The 21,806-nt window shown below is 42.9% G+C and overlaps 1 protein-coding gene across 1 annotated transcript in view; it reads right to left on the bottom strand.

Moving 5' to 3' along the window:
- The window catches only part of si:ch73-139e5.4 (heat-stable enterotoxin receptor), a 28,419-nt gene extending 11,168 nt beyond the window's left edge, over positions 1-17,251 (bottom strand). The window contains exons 1-13 of the mRNA XM_021575987.2: positions 16,530-17,251; positions 16,079-16,191; positions 15,836-15,903; positions 15,304-15,519; positions 14,916-15,037; positions 10,685-10,784; positions 10,329-10,443; positions 9,318-9,459; positions 9,063-9,145; positions 8,848-8,956; positions 6,581-6,662; positions 6,291-6,393; positions 6,110-6,172 (exon numbers count right to left, since the gene is read on the bottom strand). Coding sequence (XP_021431662.1) covers positions 6,110-6,172; positions 6,291-6,393; positions 6,581-6,662; positions 8,848-8,956; positions 9,063-9,145; positions 9,318-9,459; positions 10,329-10,443; positions 10,685-10,784; positions 14,916-15,037; positions 15,304-15,519; positions 15,836-15,903; positions 16,079-16,191; positions 16,530-16,743 — 1,530 coding nt within the window. The 5' untranslated portion in view covers positions 16,744-17,251. The remainder of the gene's footprint in view (positions 1-6,109; positions 6,173-6,290; positions 6,394-6,580; positions 6,663-8,847; positions 8,957-9,062; positions 9,146-9,317; positions 9,460-10,328; positions 10,444-10,684; positions 10,785-14,915; positions 15,038-15,303; positions 15,520-15,835; positions 15,904-16,078; positions 16,192-16,529) is intronic.
- Positions 17,252-21,806: the final 4,555 nt, after the last annotated feature.

Raw genomic sequence — 21,806 nt, 5'->3', positions numbered from 1 at the left:
CGCCTCTGCCGGAGCCTCCCGCCTGTCCGGCGCCTCTGCCGGAGCCTTCCGCCGGAGCCTTCCGCCTGTCCGGCGCCTCTGCCGGAGCCTCCCGCCTGTCCGGCGCCTCTGCCGGAGCCTCCCGCCTGTCCGGCGCCGCTGCCGGAGCCTCCCGCCTGTCCGGCGCCGCTGCCGGAGTCTCCCGCCTCTCCGGCGCTACCAGGGCCTTCCTCTTCTCCAGCATTGCCGGAGCTCCCCGTCTGCCCAGCGCCAGCTGAGCTTCCCGGTTGCCCAGCGCCGCCAGTGCCGCCCGTCTGCCAGGAGCCGCCAGTGCCGCCCGTCTGCCAGGAGCCGCCAGTGCCGCCCGTCTGCCAGGAGCCGCCAGTGCCGCCCGTCTGCCAGGAGCCGCCAGTGCCGCCCGTCTGCCAGGAGCCGCCAGTGCCGCCCGTCAGCCAGGGGCCGCCAGTGCCGCCAGTCAGCCAGGGGCCGCCAGTGCCGCCAGTCAGCCAGGGGCCGCCGGTGCCGCCAGTCAGCCAGGGGCCGCCAGGGCCGCCAGTAAGCCAGGGGCCGCCAGTGCCGCCAGTCAGCCAGGGGCCGCCAGTAAGCCAGGGGCCGCCAGTGCCGTCAGTCAGCCAGGGGCCGCCCGAGCAGCTGCCCCTCTGTCCCGAGCAGCTGTCCATCTGTCCCGAGCAGCTGTCCCTCTGTCCCGAGCAGCTGCCCCTCTGTCCCGAGCAGCTGCCGCCCCTCTGTCCCGAGCAGCTATCGCCCCTCTGTCCCGAGCAGCTATCGCCCCTCTGTCCCGAGCAGCTATCGCCCCTCTGTCCCGAGCAGCTATCGCCCCTCTGTCCCGAGCTGCTATCGCCCCTCTGTCCCGAGCTGCTATCGCCCCTCTGTCCCGAGCAGCTGCCCCTCTGTCCCGAGCAGTTGTCCCTCTGCCCCGAGCAGCTGCTTCACCTCTGTCCCGAGCTGCCCCTCTGCCCCGAGCAGCCCCTCTGTCCAGTGGGGTCATTGAGAGGGGTGGCCATGGTGAGTAAGCCAGGGAGGCGGACTAAGACAATGGTGAAGTGGGGTCCGCGTCCCGCGCCAGAGCCGCCACCGCGGACAGACGCCCACCCAGACCCTCCCCTATAGGTCAAGGTTTTGCGGCCGGAGTCCGCACCTTTGGGGGGGGGGTACTGTCACGTTCTGACCTCTATTTCTGTTGTTTTGTATTTATTTAGTATGGTCAGGGCGTGAGTTGGGTGGGCAGTCTATGTTTGTTTTTCTATGTTTTGGGGCATTTCTATGTTTTCGGCCTAGTATGGTTCTCAATCAGAGGCAGGTGTCATTAGTTGTGTCTGATTGAGAATCATACTTAGGTAGCCTGGGTTTCACTGTGTGTTTGTGGGTGATTGTTCCTGTCACTGTGTTTGTTGTCACAGGATAGTCTGTATAGGTTTTCACGTTCCGTTTGTTGTTTTGTAGATTTGAGTTATTTCATGTATCGTTCAGTTTTCCATTAAAGAACATGAATAACCACCACGCTGCTTTTTGGTCCGCTTCTCCTCCTACAGACGAACGTCGTTACAGGAATGGTTAAAAAATAAACATATCCAGGTGTTAGAATGGCCAAGTCAAAGTCCAGACCTGAATCCAATCGAGAATCTGTGGAAAGAACTGAAAACTGCTGTTCACAAATGCTCTCCATCCAACCTCACTGAGCTCAAGCTGTTTTGCAAGGAGGAATGGGAAAAAAATTCAGTCTCTCGATGTGCAAACCTGATAGAGACATACCCCAAGCGACTTACAGCTGTAATCGCAGCAAAAGGTGGCGCTACAAAGTATTAACTTAAGGGGGCTGAATAATTTTGCACGCCCAATTTTTCAGTTTTTGATTTGTTAAAAAAGTTTGAAATATCCACTAAATGTCGTTCCACTTCATGATTGTGTCCCACTTGTTGTTGATTCTTCACAAAAAAATACAGTTTTATATCTTTATGTTTGAAGCCTGAAATGTGGCAAAAGGTCGCAAAGTTCAAGGGGGCCGAATACTTTCGCATGGCACTGTATATGGCTCTTTATATGTATGTATGTAGAGTTGAAGTCGGAAGTTTACATACACTTAGGCTGGAATCATTAAAACTCGTTTTTCAACCACTCCACAAATTTCTTGTTAACAAACTATAGTTTTGGCAAGTCGGTTAGGACATCTACTTTGTGCATGACACAAGTAATTTTTCCAACAATTGTTTACAGACAGATTGTTTCACTTATAATTCACTGTATCACAATTTCAGTGGGTCAGCAGTTTACATACACTAAGTTGACTGTGCCTTTAAACAGCTTGGAAAATTCCAGAAAATGATGTCATGGCTTTCGATGCTTCTGGTAGGCTAATTGACATCATTTGAGTCAATGGGAGGTGTATCCCACAGGGGATGTATTTTAAGAAAAATTTTAAAATTGGAGAAATCCACAAGTCTGGGTCAAACACCTGAAGGTACCACGTTCATCTGTACAAACAATAGTACACAAGTATAAACACCATGGGACCACACAGCCGTCATACCGCTCAGTAAAGAGACACGTTCTGTCTCCTAGAGATGAACGTACTTTGGTGCGAGAAGTGCAAATCAATCCCAGAACAACAAGCAAAGGACCTTGTGAAGATGCTGGAGGAAACAGGTACAAAAGTATCTTTATCCACAGTAAAACGAGTCCTATATCGACATAACCTGAAAGACCGCTCAGCAAGGAAGAAGCCACTGCTCCAAAACCGCCATAAAAAAGCCAGACTACGGTTTGCAACTGCACATGGGGACAAAGTTCTTACTTTTTGGAGAAATGTCCTCTGGTCTGATGAAACAAAAATAGAACTGTTTGGCCATAATGACCGTTGTTATGTTTGGCAGAACAGGGGCAGGCTTGCAAGCCGAAGAACACCATCCCAACCGTGAAGCACGGGGGTGGCAGCATCATGTTGTGGAGGTTCTTTGCTGTAGGAGGGACTGGTGCACTTCACAAAATAGATGGCATCATGAGGGTGGACAATTAGGGTCTTCCAAATGGCCAATGACCCCAAGCATACTTACAAAGTTTTGGCAAAATGGCTTAAGAACAACAAAGACAAGGTATTGGAGTGGTCGTCACAAAGCCCTCACCTCAATCCTGTAGACAATTTGTGGGCAGAACTGAAAAATAGTGTGCGAGCAAGGAGGCCTGACACAGTTACACCAGCTCTGTCAGGAGGAATGGGTCAAAATTCTCCCAACTTATTGTGGGAAGCTTGTGGAAGGCTACCTGAAATGTTTGACCCAAGTTAAACAATTTAAAGGCAATACTACCAAATACTAATTGAGTGTATGTAAGCTTCTGACCAACTGGGAATGTGATGAAAGAAATAAAAGCTGAAATAAATCATTCTTGTTGGCTGCTTTTCCTTTACTCTGCGGTCCAATTCATCCCAGACCATCTCAACTGGGTTGAGGTTGGTTGATTGTGGAGGCCAGGTCCTCTGATACAGCACTTCATCACTCTCCTACGTGGTCAAATTTAATTGAATTCTAAATAAATCACAGACAGTGTCACCAGCAAAGCACCCCCCACCATCACCCCTCCTCCTCCATGCTTCACGGTGAAATCCACACATGCGGAGGTAATCCGTTCACCTACTCTGCGTCTCACTAAGACACGGCAATTGGAACAAAAAATCTCACATATGGACTCATCAGAACAAAGGACAGAATTCTACCTGTCTAATGTCCATTGCTCATGTTTCTTGGCCCAAGCAAGTCTCTTCTTCTTATTGGTGTCCCTTAGTAATGGTTTCTTTCCAGCAATTCCACCATGAAGGCCTGAATCACGCAGTCTCCTCTGACCAGCTGATGTTGAGATGTGTCTGTTACTTGAACTCTGTGAAGCATTTATTTGGGCTGCAATTTCTGAGGCTGGTAACTCTAATGAACTTATTTTCTGCAGCAGAGGTAACTCTGGGTTTTCCTTTCAAGATAGAAAAATTACATCACCACATCACCACATTAGTAAACTGGTAGAGCAGGGTCACAAGGCATCATATGGGAAAGTACAACCAGTGAAACAAAGTAATTAAAGTGGCCTCCCTGTGAGCAGAAGTTATGTTTGTTTTTACTATCATTTAAAAAATAAAATTGTAACATTCGACGGAAAGACAGAGGTAGAGTATAGTAGAGATTGTAGAGGGTTTTCTGAGTTAAAGGAAACAGAGATGTAGACTAGTGAAGGTAACAAAGGAAAGTAAGTTAATTGGAAAATAAGAGTTTAGAATTTGAATTGTTTGGATTGCTTAAGAGTTAGCAATCTAGAATAAAATGTTATTTTATTTGTTTTTATTGGGTTTTTCACGGTTAGAGAAAATATATCTTAAATTGTCACACACATGGAATTTTCTTAAATGTTTATTTTCTGAGTTTTAAATGAACACATTAATTATTTTTGATAACAAATGTACTGAAGAAACTTACTGTGACCTTGGATACGAAATGTATGAAATGTTTGACTGTTTTTAAATAATTTGTGTAGTAGAGAAAGAAACACTTATTTGAATGGTTTGAATGTCCTCTGACCTCTGTCCTGACTTTCTAGTGTGGTCACCCTCGCTGGAAAGCTGAGAGACATTGGATGATGATTTGAAGTTTATTTATCATACTGATAATTACGGAGAAGTTTATAGTTAATAGTTATGTGTGATTCGGACCACGAGAAGGTTAGTCCTGTCTCTGGTCTATTTTTCTATTCCTTGAATCAAGTTCTGGGTAAATAAAACATGTAATGGAGTTATTAAGGGTAGTAATTCTAATTTGATTTGCAGTGCTGTGGTTTTTTATACATTGATCACATTGTGAGTCATGTGTCAAAATAGGGGAATTACCAGTCTGAGGTTTTTGGATTGAAGTTTACACACCTTGAGTAATATGTCGGAATGTATTGAATGATGTATGAAGGAGTGTATTGTTGTTTGTCTGTTTTGTTTCAATATAAATCTCACCAGATTGGGTCTGCTGGATGATCGGTATAATTTCCTGATCCTATGACTCTGTGATGAGGTTGACAGTGTCAGGGGGAGTATAAGCCAATTTGGAAAAATTGTTTCAACAGAATGTGAAGTTATTTTCTTTAACATTTGTTTTAGAAATTGGTATTAAGAATATTGGTAAAAGGAATAATTTGTCATGCAGTCAATGCTTGCCTGGATTTCCTGAATCAGAAATGAACTGAACTAAACTGTTGTTCTGATCGGTCCTTTCTCAAGATTATGGATTGTGACTACAGATAGTCATCAAGGGATCATTTGACCATGAAGAGAGATCCGTTCCAAAACTTGTCTTATGTTGCTGCTATACTGGTGGGCAAATGGACAAGACATAATAGGCGTTGTGGTGGGGCTCAGGTGAGACATTGAAATTGGGACATTGTCATGGGCCATCCACTTTGAACTGTGAAGGTATCTGAAGATGAAGAAATGCCAGAAGAGTGCCGGGAAAGGGAGGGGGTTGGTCAACCGTGCCCGTAATTGATTTAGACTTGTTTGAAATTGTTTTATTTCGATTGATGAGGTCTAAACACTGCTAAATGTATAGTCATTTAGGCTGAGAATGCATTGAGATACGGATCTGTAATTATAATCATGATGAGAAAGTTAATACTGGAATTATAGGTTAAATATATTGTATGTTAAAATGAATGTTCATTCTGCCAGTGTTGATGTGTGTTAAATTGAGGGTTATAATTTTGAGTGATAGAACCAATGTGAATCACTGAAGAATGTAATTCTACATTTTGGTTGGATAATTCATTGTTTTGTTTTATGATTTGGAAACTGAGTGATTTTTTAAAACAAAAACACATATTTTTACTCCTGATCTTATTTAGGCTTGCCATAACAAAGGGGTTAAATACTTATTGACTCAAGAAATTTCAGCTTTCCATTTTTAATTAATTTGTAAAAATTTCAAAGAACATAATTCCACATTCACATTATGGGTTATTGTATGTAGGTTAGTGAAAAAAACAACTCTATTTAGTCCCCTTTAAATTCAGGCTGTAACACCACAAAATGTGGAAAAAGTCAAGGGGTGTGAATTCTTTCTGAAGGCCCTGTATAAGTTTGAGTTACCTTTTTATCATAGCGTCCTTGGCGGATCATATAACTTTTGTTTGTCCTGTGGTCTTCGTCAATCTGACAAACAAATGGACATAGACGGGAGTTAGAAGATGGATTAGAGAATGTGACTTAACTTTGAGATCTCACAATGATGACATGCTTAGGGGCGCCGCACACTGATGAACTAGCTGACCTTGAGGCAGACCAAGCTACGTTCGTTATACTCCAGCGGGGTGATGAGATCAGAGTGGATGTGAGACCATCTCTTCCTCACCTGGCGCTCTCTCCTGTTCTGCCTGGTAACAGATAGCAACACAGTGTAAGAGGTCTCCCCCATAAAAATAGTTATACTTGACTGGGGGTTCCTGTTCTGGTAATTATATTTCTATGGTCACCCTGAACATACCATGATAGATAAAACAACCCTCTATGGAATCAGGCACCAAAATGGCAGATTTAAGGTGATTCTAACTTGTGCTTTACCTGTAGAAGATGAATGCGATGGTAGCCACCACCACCACAGTGACACCTAAGACGATGACAACGATGTTCTGCACCCCCAAACCTGGGGGGGGGGGGGGGGGGGTCATGATTATGATGAGGAGACCAATAAAATGGACTGCGTCATAGCTACACAATTTCTCAATGAGTGTGCAGGGAAGGGGGGAATTTAGGTGGTATTATTGTACATTGAAGTTGAGCAACTTAGGGTTCAGTGCCTTGCTTAAGATCGCTGTCGAATCCCCAAGACAACTTGGTGAATAATCTAGTTGGCTTATGGTTTTGAAACAGCAACCTTTTGTTTGCTGACCCAATGCTCTTAACCCCTACGCTACCTGCCACCCTGATCTCACAACACTGGTTCTTGGCCCATATCTGTCTTATCAATCAGATCTGGGATGAAAAACGAATATGAAAGACACAGACCATACCGATCACTTATCGCAGACATTTTGGTGAAATCGTCCATTATAAGTACAGTGCTTTCGAAAAGTATTCAGACCTGTTGACGTTTTCCACATTCTGTTACGTTACAGCCTTATTCTAAAAATGATTAATAGTTTTTTCCCTCATCAATCTACACGAAATACCCCATAATGATAAAGCAAAAACAGCATTTCAGACATTTTTGTTATTATATTACATATACAAAACTGAAATATCACATTTACTTAAGTATTCAGACTCAGTACATTATTGAAGCACCTTTGGCAGTGATTACAGCGTAGAGTGTTCTTGGGTATGATGCTACAATCTTGACACACCTGTATTTGGGGAGTTTCTCCCATTCTTCTCTGCAGATCCTCTCAAGCTCTGTCATTTTCAAGTATTTCCAGAGATGTTCGAGCGGGTTCAAGTCTGGGCTCTGGCTGGGCCACTCAAGGACATTCAGAGACTTGTCCCGAAGCCACTCCTGTGTTGTCTTGGCTGTGGTCTTAGGGTCATTGTCCTATTGTAAGGTGAACATTCGCCCCAGTCAGAGATCCTGAGCGCTCTGGAACAGGTTTTCATCAAGGATCTCTCTGTACTTTGCTTCATTCATCTTTCCCTCGATCCTGACTAGTCTCCCAGTCTCTGGTCTGAAACAAAATCACCACAGCATGATGCTGCCGCCACCATGCTTCACTGTAGGGATGGTGCCAGGTTTCCTCCAGACGCGATGGTTGGCATTCAGACCAAGGAGTTCAAGCTTAGTTTCATCAGCACAGAGAATCTTGTTTCTCATGGTCTGAGAGTCCTTTTGGTGCCTTTCGGCAAACTCCAATGAGCTGTCATGTCTTTTACTGAAGAATGGCTTTCATCGGGCCACTCTACCATAAAGGCCTGATTGGTGGAGTGCTGAAGAGACGGTTGTCCTTCTGGAAGGTTCTTCAAAGAGGAACTCTGGAGCTCTGTCAGAGTGACCGTCGGGTTCTCGGTCACCTCCCTGACCAAGGCCCTTCTCCCCCGATTGCTCAGTTTGTCTGAGTGGCCAGCTCTAGGATCAGTCTTGGTGGTTCCAAACTTCTTCCATTTAAGAATGATGGAGGCCACTGTGTTCTTGTGGACCTTCAATGCTGCAGAAATGTTTTGGTACCCTTTTTTGGTACCCTTCCCCAGATCTGTGCCTCGACACAATCCTGTCTCAGAGCTCAACGCACAATTCCTTCGACCTCATGGCTTGGTATTGCTCGGACATGCACTGTCAACTGTGGGACCTTATATAGTCAGTTGTGTGCCTTTCCAAATAATGTCTAATCAATTGAATTTACCACAGATGGACTCCAATCAAGTTGTAGAAACATCTCAAGGATGATCAATGAAACAGGATTCACCTGAGCTCCATTCTGTGTCTTACAGCAAAGGATCTGAATACTTTTGTAAATAAGGTATTTCTGTTTTATATTTTTTACACATTTCTAAAAAACGGTTTTTGCTTTGTCATTATGGGGTATTGTGTGTAGATTGATAAGGAAAACAATTATTTGAATCCATTTTAGAATAAGTCTGTAACGTAACAAAATGTGGAAAAAGTCAAGGGGTCTGAAAACATTCCGAATGAACTGTAGCCTATACTAGAGAAACGTGAAGTTTAAAATGAAATAAGTTTGCTAATATGGGTGATTGTTAATGGGACAATTGATGACTACAACCATCAAACTAGTAGTAGTAGTTTAAAGGATCATTAAAAAAACTGTGCACATCAATTCAGGCAATTTATCGTGATATGGATTTCTGTGTATTTCGCTCAGCTTTAGTTTAACCCTTACCCTGGTCTGGAATGTCATTTGGGAGATGTCTGCCCCAGATGAAGGATGGTTTACTGTTGACGATGCTGGTGTAGTTGTAGACAGTGTTGAATATAAATAAAGTTTCGTACTGCGGAGGAGACAGGGAAAGTGTTAAAACATTCAAATTGACACGATAGAATGATGTAAGTCATCTGCTAAATGACTAAAAATGTAAATGATGATAGCTGACCTACCTTGTTGTCAGTGGTGGTGTAAATGACTGAAAAATTCACGTCTCTGTCCCCATGGTCATCCAGCTTGTAGTGGCCTGCGATGCCTTTATGGAAACACATATACACAGCTTACACTAAACAGATCTACAGAACTACACACACACACACACACACACACACACACACACACACACACACACACACACACACACACACAGGTGGCCATATGTCCAGGCCAGACCACATGGCTTTATGTGTTGTTTCCTGGTCTCTTACCGTCAAATGAGATGTTTCTGAAGTGGTTGATATTGACTACCTCCGTGTGGTTGAGCTCAGACTCAGGCTCGCTCCAGATCTTCCTCATCACCTGACCAAACAGTAGCACTGCGTCATGGTACGCTGCCATATAGTCATTCATCTGGAGAGAGCGGAGATCGATTGCACCCTGGTCAAAAGTAGTCCATTACTTTTTTCTTCTTTAGTGATAATTCAAATGTAGGGGCAGCAGTTCATTATAATATTTTGGGGCATGGATTGCTCACAGCTCTTTTTGTGCAACTGTGAGTGGGTGTCATTCCAGTTAATGTAATCTGTTTTGTTAAAAGCAAAATAAAAAATAAAAAAAGCAAAATATTTTTTTGTCAGATGTTTTCTGAGATTCTTAATGTAAACATTTAGGGCAGTAGTGCCATTACATGTTATATATAACTATGGCCAGTGACGGAGTCTTGTGAAAGACTCACGTATGACTTTGTGTCAATTGAGAACACTTGACTCTATCAGTGGTTCTCAATTCTATTCTTAGGGATCATAAGCAGTTCCAGAGCTAGAACTCTTGATTCAACTTGTCAATTAATACAATTATAACACCTATGGAATTTTAACAATATCATATGGCTAACCAGAATTTTAAAAAACTGTATGGTTCTTCAAAAAGATAAACAATGAACCTTTGAGATTGAGAAAGGTTCTATATAGAACCATTCTCCATAAAGTAGCCCCAAAAGGATTGTAACCATAGCGGGACTGTTGGAAGTGGTTTTTATAGCAACATACTTGTTACATGTTGAACCTTATGAGCATGGTTCTTTATAGAACCTTCAAAGAATGTATCTATTTAGCAGCAAAACGTAATCTGCAATGGTTACAAGCCAATTGAACCTTATTTGGCACTATATAGAACCATTTGTTTTTAGTGTGTACAGTACATAGGGAATAGGATGCTATTTTGGACACAACCTTAGAGTACAATGATAGACAGGGCCCCAGCCAAGCAGGGTGTCTCACCGTCACGTTGTTGCCCAGGTCTGTGTCCACAGTATAGTTCCTTGTGTTGGGCATGGTGAGAACCAACACGTTCTTCATAGCAGGGATAGAGGACTTATTGGTGTAGTACTTATCACTGTGGGGAGTCATGGGTGCATTGTTAATGACACTGCAAACACTGGTGCTCTCTGACAAGCAAGGCGATTACAGTATTAAGCCTCGTTGAACTTTTTCAGGTGAAAAAATGCAAACACAAATAATAGACTGGGGAGAGAGAAAAAGCGAGAGAGAGAGTGAGAGAGAGAGAGAGAGAGGCAGAGAGACAGAGAGAGAAATGAGGATAGAGAGAGAGAGTGAGAGAAAGAGAGAGGACTAACTTGTAAAGATCGACCAGGATGAAGACAACACTAGGATCAACCTCCATAGTTCCATTTTTCAGGTCCACGATATCTCCTGGTGTCCCACACACTATGAACACTGCACAGTCAGTGAAGAGGAGAGTGAGTGAGATATATATATATATATATATATATATATATATATATATATATATATATATATATATATATATATATATATATAGAGAGAGAGAGAGAGAGAGAGAGAGAGAGAGAGAGAGAGAGAGAGAGAGAGAGAGAGAGAGAGAGAGAGAGAGAGAAGTCGTGGCCTTCAATGGCGCGCCCCCCCCTCCCCGAAATCTGATTGGTCTCTGAATATTTTGATAACATTGACAAAGACGGACACTGACATCAATCTCACCTGAGAAAGCATCCGAGCAAGCGATACAAAACCCATGTATCTGATGCTATCTGGTCAAAAATAGTATGACATGCTGTCTAGACAAAAATAGTATAGAAAATAGTCATATTCTTTTTGGCCAGACAGCATGAGATAAACTACACGGCCAAAACGATTTGGACACCCATTTCAGCCACACTCGTTGCTGACAGGTGTATAAAATCTAGCACACAGCCATGCAATCTCCATAGACATACAGTAGAACGGCCTTACTGAAGAGCTCAGTGACTTTCAACGTGGCACCGTCATAAGATGCCACCTTTCCAACAAGTCAGTTTGTCACATTTCTGCCCTGCTAGAACTTCCCCGGTCATCTGTAACTGCTGTTATTGTGAAGTGGAAACATCTAGGAGCAACAACGCCTCAGCCGCGAAGTGGTAGGCCACACAAGCTCACAGAATGGGAACGGCGAGTGCTGAAGTGCATAGCACACAAAAATCGTTTGTCCTCGGTTGCAACACTCACTACCGAGTGAGTGTTGCAACCATGGCCGAGCAGCCACACGCAAGCCTAAGATCACATGCGCAATGCCAACCGTTCTCTGGAGTGATGAATCACACTTCACCATCTGGCACTCCGATGAACGAATCTGGGATTGGCGGATACCAGGAGAACGTTACATGCAAGAATCCATAGTGCCAACTGTAATGTTTGGTGGAGGAGGAATAATGGTCTGGGGCTGTTTTTCATGGTTCGTGCTAGGGCCCTTGGTTCCAGTGAAGGGAAATCTTAACATTACAGCATACAATGACATTCCATACAATTCTGTGCTTCCAAATTTGTGGTAACAGTTTGGGGAAGGCCCTTGGCAGTTTCAGCATGACAATGCCCCCATGCACAAAGCGAGGTCCATACAGAAATGGTTTGTTGAGAACTGTGTGGATGAACTTGACTGGCTTGCACAGAGCCCTGACCTCAAACCCATCGACCCCTTTGGAATGAATTGGAACGACTGCGAGCCAAGGAAATCGCCCAACATCAGTGCCCGACCTCACTAATGCTCTTGTGGCTGAATGGAAGCAAGTGCCCACAGTAATGTTCCAACATCTAGTGGAAAGCCTTCCCATAAGAGTGGAGGCTGTTATAGCAGCAAAGGGGGACCAACTCCGTATTAATGACTAGGATTTTGGAATGAGATGTTTGACGAGCAGGTGTCCACTTACAGTTGAAGTCGGAAGTTTACATACACCTTAGCCAAATACATTTAAGCTCAGTTTCACAATTCCTGACATTTAATCCTAATAAAAATTCAATTTTAGGTCAGTTAGGATCACCACTTCATTTTAAGAATGTGAAATGTCAGAATAATAGTAGAGTGAATGATTTATTTCAGCTTTTATTTCTTTCATCACATTCCCAGTGGGTCAGAAGTTTCCGTACACTCAATTAGTATTTGGTAACATTGCCTTTAAATTGTTTAACTTGGGTAAAACGTTTTGGAGAGCCTTCCACAAGCTTCCCACAATAAGTTGGGTGAATTTTGGCCCATTTCTCCTGACAGAGCTGGTGTAACTGAGTCAGGTTTGTAGGTCTCCTTGCTCGCACATGCTTTTTCAGTTCTGCCCACAAATTTTATGTTGGATTGAGATCAGGGCTTTGTGATGGCCACTCCAATACCTTGACTTTGTTGTCCTTTAGCCATTTGGCCACAACTTTGGAAGTATGCTTGGGGTCATTGTCCATTTGGAAGACCCATTTCGGACCAAGCTTTAACTTCCTGACTGATGTTTTGAGATGTTTTTTTCAATATATCCACTGAATTTTCCTCCCTCATTGTGCCATATATTTTGTGAAGTGCACCAGTCCCTCCTGCAGCAAAACACCCCCACAACATGATGCTGCCACCCCCGTACTTCACGGTTGGGATGGTGTTCTTCGGCTTGCAAGCCTCCCCCTTTTTCCTGCAAATATAATGATGGTCATTCTATTTTTGTTTCATCAGACCAGAGGACATTTCTCCAAAAAGTAAGAACTTTGTCCCCATGTGCAGTTGCAAACCGTAGTCTGGCTTTTTTACAACAGTTTTGGAGCAGTGGCTTCTTCCTTGCTGAGCGGCCTTTCAGGTTATGTCGATATAGGACTCGTTTTACTGTGGATATAGATATTTTTGTACCTGTTTCCTCCAGCATCTTCACAAGGTCCTTTGCTGTTGTTCTGGGATTGATTTGCACTTTTCGCACCAAAGTACGTTCATCTCTAGGAGACAGAACGCGTCTCCTTCCTGAGCGGTATGACGGCTGCGTGGCCCCATGGTGTTTATACTTGCGTACTGTTGTTTGTACAGATGAACGTGGTACCTTCAGGCATTTGTAAATTGCTCCCAAAGTGGAACCAGACTTGTGGAGGTCTACAATTCTTTTTCTGGGGTCTTGGCTGATATCTTTTGATTTTCCCATGATGTCAAGCAAAGATGCACTGAGTTTGAAGGTAGGTCTTGAAATACATCCACAGGTACACCTCCAATTGACTCAAATTATGTCAATTAGCCTATCAGAAGCTTCTAAAGATATGACTTAATTTTCTGGAATTTTCCAAGCTGTTTAAAGGCACAGTCAACTTGGTGTATGTAAACTTCTGACCCACTGGAATTGTGATGCAGTGAAATGTAAGTGAAAAAATCTGTCTGTAAACAATTGTTGGAAGAATTACTTGTGTCATGCACAAAGTAGATATCCTAACTGACTAAAGTTTGTTAACAAGAAAATTGTGGAGTGGTTGAAAAACTAGTTTTAATGACTCCAACCTAAGTGTATGTAAACTTCCGACTTCAAAAGTACATGGGCTTCATATAATAAGACAGAGGGAGGCTCTTTGCCTCGCTCAGATGCTTTCTCTGATGAAATGGATTCAGCCTTGTGCGAATTGAAGGAATATTATGAAACACGGATAGACACGAATTATAAATTATTTTCTACATTGTTATTTTTTCTTATAAGTAAAAAAAAATCTCCATGAATGCACGTCACTTTGTAGGCTGAATGTCATTACACTTATGGTGTTTGTAATAGATATCTCTTTCCATTCAAATGGCGGGTGCACAGTGCATTTCGCTCCCGACGGTCTAAGGCACTGCATCTCAGTGCAAGAGGTGTCACTACAGTCCCTGGACGTGATTGGGAGTCCCACAGGGCGGTGCACAATCAGTCCAGCGTCGCCGGCGTAGGTAAAAAAAAAAATTATACAAAAATTGTTCAGACGTTGGATTTATTTTGAAGTGGACGAACGTCCGCAGGTAACCTACTGTATTTAACCGACTTTTTGAAGTGATTTATTTGACAATCAGATGAAAACATAATGACTGATTGTGTTCATGACATATTAAAATGAAATACATCTTTACAGTTAAATTCCATCTTTACTCTAAAGCCCATAAAAAAATGATATCGCTCCTATGCACACATAGAAGGTCCAGTTAGAAAAATAGACAGCCTCCCGAATGTCACAGTGTATCTTGCACTTGTGATGGCACTTTCAAGTGAATTTACTGCTGAATGCTAATACCCTTTTATAAAACCCTGACCTTGAATGCAAACACTGTAACAAGACTTTTGGAATTGACTCGTGATTTATTTGAACTGTAAAATGTACCAACGCTAAGCTGAAGCATTTAATGCGTTGAACCATCATAATTATATACAAAAAATCCACCTTGCAAATGTTATGGCCACCCTAAACTGGGTCTGTGCCCCACCTTGTCCACCCCATTCAAAATGTTCTGGACACTCCATTGCTGGCCTTCCCCCTGGTGGGCTATCTATCTGCCAGTCCTCCAGATTTGTGAAAGGAGTGAGATGATGTGGGTTTACTTACAATTGCTTGTCCTCTTTTTGGAGTTTAATTCCATTCTAAGGTCTTCCGCTTTGGTTATAACTCGGGTATTTTTGACATGTAAGGAAAAGTGGGCTGAGCCTGTACCAAGTGCATTGATGTACCTGAGGAGGGGTGGGGAAATACAATGATATCAGTATCAACATCACGTCTAAGCAAATATAATATACACAAATAAATATTCTCAGTCATCAAATTGTCCATTAGCCTACGGAATCACTTGTCAGGTAATATCCACCTTCACCCTTTTCCAGCATATTACACCTACAGAACTGACAAGTCAGGACACAAGCGACTCAAAAGCAACTCAAAGGAAACTCACAAACAGCTCAGAAATGTCTCACAAGCGACCCACAAGTAAATCACTCACCAGAAGCAGTCCTCAGTGTTCTCCTGCTTCTTATAGAGGAAGGCTGTGGACCACTTGGGTTTGATATTGTTTTTGAAGTCCCAGAATTTTGTGAAGAATGTGGAGATCTTGCGTGCAGGGGGCAATATGCGGGTCAGGTTGTCTTGGTAGTCACAGGACAGAGCAAAGCTGCCTGCTGAGATGATGGGCATGAGGAGCTTCAGACCAACCTCTTGACTGGAACATTGAGAGGGGAGGGAGAGAGGGATTGAGGGAGGGACAGGGAGAGAAAGAGAAAGAAAGAGGGATGGAGACAGCGAGAGAGAGACAGCGAGAGAGAGAGAGAGGGATATGGGCAGAGGAATGGAGGGTATGTGAGACAGAAAGACAGACAGACACACACAGGGGAGAGTGGGAGAATGACACAACAGTATGCAATAAATTACTGTGTTATTAAAATGTAACTACAAGAGTAAACAAGTTGAATAAAGGTGAGGGCAATATATATAGAGGAAGTAAAAGAGAAAAGGTGTCATGGCAACACAACACTTACTCAACCATCTGAAAGGTTGCATGGGTACAGGTGGGCCCCAGCAAAACCCAGCCCTCCTGGCCTGTTTTCTGAAACAAAGGAGAAGCAGCTTAGATATGTGAATATTTGTGTGTGTGTGTGTGTGTGTGTGTGTGTGTGTGTGTGTGTGTGTGTGTGTGTGTGTGTGTGTGTGTGTGTGTGTGTGTGTGTGTGTGTGTGTGTGTGTGTGTGTGTGTGTGTGTGTGAGAGTTGGTTAACACTCACAGTTAGGTTCTTCAAGGTCTCCACCACTTCACAAGTGCTGCTTTTGCAGCCTTTCTTGCTGTACAAACTAGTCTCGAGCCCAAGGAAGTTTGCAGTCAGGTTTCGCTTCACTCCTTGGAAGAGAAAACATCAATACACCATAATGGTGGCAACAAAGATTACGGACCCACAGATAGTAAGTCAGCAGAACATCAAATCTGAGCTGATAAGAGAAGTTAAATCACAAAAAATGAAGCTAAAAATATTTAGGTTAGGCTAAGGTCCTTCCTTACATCTATAACACAATGTAGGCCTAGGATATCCTTATAAACCAATTTAGTTTTTTATAGTCTGCTATATGTGATAATTGTACACTACCAATTAAGGGGGCTCAGCCATGGTGGGACTTGAACCAGCAACCCTGTGCAAATGCTCTATTAATTTACAGTTTTTAAATTATGATTACATTTACCGTTTGGACAGCTTTTACAGGGGAGTTCAGCGTCGAGCTGGATCGCACTCTCCACAGCGCTACGGACAAATCTCATACTCCAGGGAGAGATGTCGTCATCCAGCAGAACTACGTTCATCATGATCCCATCCAGACAGTGAGGGTATATCGCCTCGCATCGGCCTGCGATCAACACCATCCAGCAGACACACACCCACCAACCTCTATGAGCCATTCTGAGGACTTAATGTATAAGCTAATGAATGTTCCTATTTTTCATAAGGAGAGTCTTTGGATTTCCCAGTCTAGATGACCTGTTCTGGTACCAATGATGTCGAGGAGATGTTCAATGACAAGACATTGAGCTGTGGGTGGGTAAAATCCATTTGCCAGAAATGTTCTAATAATTCCAAAAAGTAAAAAGTTACTTGTCATCCCTTTTATTCTGTATTCCAAATATTCCAATATTCTCACGCAATGTATATTCCATTCAGCACATGTACTTTTTCCAGTTGGAAAACAAAATTGCTGTGTGAAAAACAGCCTATAAAAATGTATTTACTTCTCTGAATGTCTCAAACGTTTTTCATTCATTTAACTACTTACTGTGAAATCTTTCATTAATCGACTGCTTTGTTTCAAAACAAGGGTATATGGATTTACACACCTGCTTTGTTCCGCTCAGATTCGACAACTCACCTGCTTTCTTAACTCACCTGTTAATGAACAACTGGAATCGACACATAGTCTGAGGGATGGGCTGGTCTGCCAATAACTTCCTCACCATTCATTGTTCAAGGTCCGTATGAACCAATACTCAGACATACTGCACACTTCACATCACACAACCACCATATGGACAATACACACAGGCTAGTACACATCCATTGGCCTGTAGGCCTATAGGGTAAAATGACGAGTCAACAGCATCAACTGGGTAATGAGACATCCACCTGATTTCACTTCGAATAATGTATGGACCTCCCTTCCATCTTATATAGTGCAAGTGAACAGCAAACCTGGTTTCACAAACAAATAAAGCAACACCTCATGGCACAACACCTCTCCCCCATGTGACCTACTTGTTGCGTGTATGTACTGACATGTACTGTACTTTTTATATATTTTTTATTTGAACCTTTATTTAAATAAAGTCAATGTATGTGTAACGGATAGATGCACACATACACACTACATGTTCATGTTTTTAAATGTATGTAAATTGTAAAGTGTTTTGCCCGTAATGTCTTTTTTTGTTATGTGTCGGGCCCCAGTAAGACTAGCTGTTGCCATTGGAACCGGCTAATGGGGATCCTAATAAATCAAATCAAATCAAATGGAAAGACAGGAAAGGGGAAATGGGGGTTTCTAATTGGAAAGTCTGGAAATTATCAAATCTGTTTCAAATGGCAGCCGAGATAAGATCTCAAAGGACCTTATATCTATATAAATAAATAAATAAATATATATCTATACAGTGGGGGGAAAAGTATTTAGTCAGCCACCAATTGTGCAAGTTCTCCCACCTAAAAAGATGAGAGCGGCCTGTAATTTTCATCATAGGTACACTTCAACTATGACAGGCAAAAAGAAAAAAAAAATTCAGAAAATCACATTGTAGGATTTTTAATGAATTTATTTGCAAATTATGGTGGAAAATAAGTATTTGGTCAATAACAAAAGTTTATCTCAATACTTTGTTATATACCCTTTGTTGGCAATGACAGAGGTCAAACGTTTTCTGTAAGTCTTCACAAGGTTTTCACACACTGTTGCTGGTATTTTGGCCCATTCCTCCATGCAGAGCTCCTCTAGAGCAGTGATGTTTTGGGGCTGTTGCTGGGCAACACAGACTTTCAACTCCCTCCAAAGATTTTTTATGGGGTTGAGATCTCGAGACTGGCTAGGCCACTCCAGGACCTTGAAATGCTTCTCACGAAGCCACTCCTTCGTTGCCCGGGCGGTGTGTTTGGGATCATTGTCATGCTGAAAGACCCAGCCACGTTTAATCTTCAATGCCCTTGCTGATGGAAGGAGGTTTTCACTCAAAATCTCACGATACATGGCCCCATTCATTCTTTCCTTTACACGGATCAGTCGTCCTGGTCCCTTTGCAGAAAAACAGCCCCAAAGCATGATGTTCCACCCCCATGCTTCACAGTAGGTATGGTGTTCTTTGGATGCAACTCAGCATTCTTTGTCCTCCAAACACAATGAGTTGAGTTTTTACCAAAAAGTTATATTTTGGTTTCATCTGACCATATGACATTCTCCCTATCTTTTTCTGGATCATCCAAATGCTCTCTAGCAAACTTCAGACGGGCCTGGACATGTACTGGCTTAAGCAGGGGGACACGTCTGGCACTGCAGGATTTGAGTCCCTGGCGGCGTAGTGTGTTACTGATGGTAGGCTTTGTTACTTTGGTCCCAGCTCTCTGCAGGTCATTCACTAGGTCCCCCCGTGTGGTTCTGGGATTTTTGCTCACCGTTCTTGTGATCATTTTGACCCCACGGGGTGAGATCTTGCGTGGAGCCCCAGATCGAGGGAGATTATCAGTGGTCTTGTATGTCTTCCATTTCCTAATAATTGCTCCCACAGTTGATTTCTTCAAACCAAGCTGCTTACCTATTGCAGATTCAGTCTTCCCAGCCTGGTGCAGGTCTACAATTTTGTTTCTGGTGTCCTTTGACAGCTCTTTGGTCTTGGCCATAGTGGAGTTTGGAGTGTGACTGTTTGAGGTTGTGGAGGTTGTCTTTTATACTGATAACAAGTTCAAACAGGTGCCATTAATACAGGTAACGAGTGGAGGACAGAGGAGCCTCTTAAAGAAGAAGTTACAGGTCTGGTTTTCCACCATAATTTGCAAATAAATTCATTAAAAATCCTACTATGTGATTTTCTGGATTTTCTTTTCTCATTTTGTCTGTCATAGTTGAAGTGTACCTATGATGAAAATTACTGGCCTCTCTCATCTTTTTAAGTGGGAGAACTTGCACAATTGGTGGCTAACTAAATACTTGTTTGCCCCACTGTATAGAGAGAGAGGAGAGCGATTTATATGTATACATAAATATATATATATATAAAGAGAGAGAGAGAGAGAGAGAGAGAGAAAAGAGGAGGAACAAGACCCATGAACAGACCAAAGGTTTATAGGGCCATAAACTGCATGATAGATATCTTCTCCTCCTGGTAATAAAAGCGGCCAGATTGTGTGTTTCATCTACTCACCTTCTCAAGCCAGTCACACTGTTACTGCCCTCCCTTTAATGGGGTAATCTTCCCTGCAGCTTTAATGACTGCCCAGCTAACAACTCAAGGGGAGAAATATATTTTTTGTGATGTTACCCGTAATGTTCCCCTAATGTTTGAGTGTGCAGCTTTCTGTTAGTTAGGGGAACATTCTATCTATGTTAGAAAAAACCTACTGAGAACCTTGTAGGATATTTTGGCATTAGAGTTGGAACATTCCCCTTGATGTAAAACAGAACGTACCCAGAATGTGGTTACCATGTTCTCAGAATATACAATATGAAGACACATTTTAGACACGTTTTATGGGAACGTTGCAAGAACATTCACGTGTCCAGTTTTCTGTGGGTTAGGAGAATATTCCATCAACATCCCACCAAACATACACAGAACATGGTTGCCTTGTCCTCAGAACACAAGATATTTATGTTCCAGACAAGTTTCATGGGAACGTTGCAAGAAAATTCCCTGTGTATCAGTTGTCAGGACGTCACCTAAAGGAACCAAAGAAACATTCTCCCCAAGAAGAAATTGTTTCGTTATACATCATGCCTTGTTACTGAAGCTAAGCCAATCAACGCCCTGATTGGTGAACCAATGATAGCTCTTTGTCTGTTGGCAAGGGATACTCACACAGTGCTTTTAACATACAGTATCCTAATGTCATTATTTTGCAACAGTTACAACACACCTATCTGATCTAATTAAAATGAGTTTGTCATTGAAACTACTAAAGGACACCAATGAGAAGAAGGGACTTGCTTGGGCCAAGAAACACGAGCAATGGACATTAGACCGGTGGAAATATGTCCTTTGGTCTGATGAGTCAACATTTGAGATATTTGGTTCCAACTGCCATGTCTTTGTGTGACACAGAGTAGGTGAACGGATGATCTCCACATGTGTGGTTCCCACCATGAAGCATGGAGGAGGAGGTGGGGGGGTGCTTTGCTGGTGACACTGTCTGTGATTTATTTAGAATTCAAGGCACACTTAACCAGCATGGCTACCACAGCATTCTGCAGTGATACGCAATCCCATCTGGTTTGCACTTACTGGGACTACGATTTGTTTTTCAACAGGACAATGACGCAAAACACACGTCTAGGATGTGTAAGGGCTATTTGACAAAGAAGGAGAGCGATTGAGTGCTGCATCAGATGACTTGGCCTCCACAATCATCCTACTTCAACCCAATTGAGATGGTTTGGGATGAGTTGGACCACAGAGTGAATGAAAAGCAGCCAACAAGTGCTTAGTATATGTGGGAACTCCTTCAAGACTTTTGGAAAATAATTCCTCATGAAGCTGGTTGAGAGAATTTCAAGAGTGTGCAAAGTTGTCATCAAGGCAAAGGGTGGCTTCTTTGAAGAATCTAAAATATTTTTTTAAACACTTTTTCGGTTACTGAATGATGCCACGTGTTATTTTACCGTTTTGATGTCTTCACTATTATTCTACAATGTAGAAAAAAGTAAGAAAAAAGAACAACCCTTGAATGAGTAGGTGTGTCCAAATTTTTGACTGGTACTATGGGTCCTGGATGGCAGGAAGCTTGATGCACTACCCTCTGTAGTGCCTTATGGTGGGATGCCGAGCAGTTGCCATGGCAGGCGGTGTTGCAACTGGGTAGGATGCTCTCGCTGGTGCAGCTGTATAACTTTTTGAAGATCTGGGGACCCATGTCAAATATTTTAGGTCTCCTGAGAGGGAAAGGTGTTGTCATGCCCTCTTCATGACTGTCTTGGTGTGTTTGGAACATGATAGTTTGTTGGTGATGTGGACACCAAGGAACTTGAAACTCTCGACCCGCTCCACTGCAGCCCCTGTGATGTTAAGTGGGGCCTATTCAGCCCTCCTTTTCCTGTAGTCCACGATCAGCTCATTTGTCTTGCTCACATTGAGGGAAAGGTTGTTGCCCTGGCACCACACTGCTAGGCCTCTGACCTCCTCCCTATAGGCTGCATCATCGTTGTCGGTGATCAGGCCTACCACTGTTGTGTCGTCAGCCAACTTATTATTATTTATTTTTTTAATTACGAGGT

Source organism: Oncorhynchus mykiss, chromosome 20 (assembly GCF_013265735.2).
Source record: "Oncorhynchus mykiss isolate Arlee chromosome 20, USDA_OmykA_1.1, whole genome shotgun sequence".
Classification (NCBI taxonomy): domain Eukaryota; kingdom Metazoa; phylum Chordata; class Actinopteri; order Salmoniformes; family Salmonidae; genus Oncorhynchus; species Oncorhynchus mykiss.
This window is presented reverse-complemented; position numbering and strand designations above follow the sequence as displayed.